We start from the raw sequence: 2,975 nt of genomic DNA on the forward strand, positions 1-2,975 counted from the left end.
CCACACTACGCATTCTAATGTTAGTGAGTTTCTTATAAACGTATTGACAATAAAATACAAGTTTTGTGAATACACTAAATAATTATTATGTTTCTGAATTTAAAAATTAACAATTGTTTCCTTTCTGATATAGATATTAGTTGTACAAAAAAAAAAAACCGGGAAGTTCGTAAGATTTAACAGCTGCTCATAAAACATCGCGAATTACACGGAACATATGTGAAAATTGACCAATGAAAGAAGAGAGCACTTTGTTGGCTCGGTATAAATATGAACAAAATCGATAGAATTTCAATACAAATTGTTCATCTTTTGTCGAAATTTGAACAGAGAATTGAAGACAAAAATGAAATTTTTAATCTTGATCGTCGCTTCTCTGATGATAATAGGTGAGAATTATTTACATATTAGTTTTTCACATTGATTTTATAATTGAAAATTAATCAGTGAATTATTCTTCCTTGAATGATTAGTGCAAATTTACACAGAATGTAAGAATTAAGAAAATAATTTATTTGATAATAAGGTGATTAGTGATTGACAGTAGAAAAAATCTGATTGAAAAACATGTAAAATCTCTTAATATGGAGACATAATGCAATTTAAGATTATAGAAAAATGCTGCAAGAAAAAAGAATAGTTTGAAATTCGAGATTCGAAGACATTATTATAAGTTCTTGTCTTAACGCTGAACGAAATATTAAGAAGGGTGAAAGCTAGATCATAACTAAACCATAACTAATGTTTCTTTTATTTTACACAGGAGTTCAGAGTAAGGATGGATATCCGATGGATCATAAAGGATGTAAAATCTCTTGCGTAATCAATAATAAATATTGTGAAACGGAATGCGTTACAGTTCTGAAGGGAAAGTCGGGTTACTGCTACTTTTGGAAACTGGCATGTTATTGCGAGGGACTTCCTAACTGGGCAAAAGTTTGGGATAGAGCAACCAATAAATGCAGAGCTTGAAATGATGTCGTAATTGTTTTTCAGTATGATGCATTTGTAGTCTTATAAAATAAAGTTACATATCACTGTTGGTATTAAATTCAATTCTACAATGGAATTGTGGCTTCTTTTTCAATCGCGAAAAATTAATTTCGATTTCAACTTTAGGAAAAATCTCAGTTACTGTCTTAGATTTAAGTAATAAAAGTTTGAATCTTAAAACATTTAAATGATAATTCTTTAATACTAGTTAATAAGTAAAAATAACTAAGCTATATGCACACAGATTCCAATAAAGTGTGTTCGGATATGCCACTACTTATCTACTTGACAATATTTATTGGATATAAATAACTATATTCGGAGGACTACGTTATATGTTTGATGGGATATAGCAACGCAAGACACGTAGGATCTGCGAAAGGAATGCCTCTCGAAAGGATTTTCTGTGGAAAAGTGAGCCATATTTAAATATTAGACACGTTAAAAACCCCTAAAAATTTACTATATCCCATTGGTTGGGCGCGAACCCACGTCCATCTGCCATTACACGATGGTTTTATTTGCTTGGCCACTGGTGGGCTTTCAGAAGATGAGATTGCACTATGCACAATTTCGGCCATTCATAATTAAAGTAAATTCAATTCTTATATATTGAACATTTTAATTCTATAGTAATCTTAGTTTTATTGTGGCTTCTATATGCTATCTGCTACATTAAGGGCAAGATTGCTCAAGTCTTGCCCTATAAGAAAAATGAAGTGTATATTGTAGGAACTATTGAATAAACAAGAATTATTTGTTTTATTGAAAAGTTTTATAAACATTGTTGTTATATATCATGATAAAGTACAAAATATCTGTACCTTTTTATATGTAATTAACATAACTAATTGAACTAAAATCGATAGAGATAAGGAAATACAAAGAGTATCTGATATCTTTGAAACTAAGAATTTAAATTAAAGCAATGTTGAATAATTTTCGCAATCTTCGAGAGATTCAAGTAGACATCAGCAAGAAGAGTTTCTTGATTTTATGAAGGAAAAGTGGCGTAGGTACGTTGTTATGGGATATAGGAAATAATAAGAGTCAGAAAGAAGGAAGGTGTCAATTAAGAATAAAACTTAATTTTTAGAATAATAATTAGAGTTTAAAAGGGTAAGATTGCAGATGTGAATGGCACTGTACGGATTTAAACAGAGCTGTAGTCCCTGCAAATAGGAGCGAAAGATCAAAGGAACGATACCTCTATACGTAATTCTTCGCGAGATATAGCTCACCGAAAGAATCATATTACAGGGTAGTATTGAGTGTCAAGTTGCGCACTCCGCTAAGTCTAGTACGAGGTATAGTGGGGTATGTAACCGGCCACACTTATATCTGTAGATTTATTACTTGAAAGTTCTCCTTTCTATCAAATTATTGTATTTTCAGTAATTGAAAACTTTTTATTTAAAAAATAAGATTTAAATATTTTCAAACTACTTTTTTGCTTTTTTTAACATTTAANAATGTTATTGTCAATTGATAATGAAATTTCGTAGCATTTTGTGACTTTTGCGAAGAAAACATTTAAATCATTTTATAAAGCTTCCGCTTTATAGTTATGTTTTCTATCAATATTAGAACATGCCTTATTCAAAGGCTACAATTCTTACGGATTATAAGTGTAATGTTTACATTTCTCGGAACCTGTTTTCAATTATCATGAAGATGGTTATCACAGAACAGAATGGAATAAAATAAATATAAATACAGATCATACATAATTCTAGTATTATATGAAGTATTCGGCTAAAGATCACAATAGAGATCTAATGACGTGTTTTTGATTTAAATACGAAGTATTTAATAACTATTGTTCTCTTAGTATTTTTTATTCACGCAGCTTAATTTGTGCATAGATTTAGATCGAAGTTTTTCGTTTCAAGTAAACAATTGTTTGTAGATAAAAAATAAAAATTGCCAGGACAATTATGGCATTTATAGAAATTATATTTCTTTTTTGACTATACATACGT

General features: G+C 29.7%; 1 protein-coding gene across 1 annotated transcript; it reads left to right on the forward strand.

Annotated features, from left to right (window-relative positions):
* Nucleotides 1–315: 315 nt before the first annotated feature.
* On the forward strand, nt 316–989 carry LOC111639916 (beta-neurotoxin Css9). Its single transcript, XM_023385873.1, has 2 exons — nt 316–389; nt 764–989. Exons 1-2 carry the CDS (start codon nt 347–349, stop codon nt 970–972), a joined length of 252 nt encoding a protein of 83 aa, XP_023241641.1. The 5' UTR covers nt 316–346; the 3' UTR covers nt 973–989.
* Nucleotides 990–2,975: the final 1,986 nt, after the last annotated feature.

Source organism: Centruroides sculpturatus, unplaced genomic scaffold (genome assembly GCF_000671375.1).
Source record: "Centruroides sculpturatus isolate CEXI.00-Female unplaced genomic scaffold, Cexi_2.0 scaffold1272, whole genome shotgun sequence".
In the NCBI taxonomy this organism is placed as follows: Eukaryota; Metazoa; Arthropoda; class Arachnida; order Scorpiones; family Buthidae; genus Centruroides; species Centruroides sculpturatus.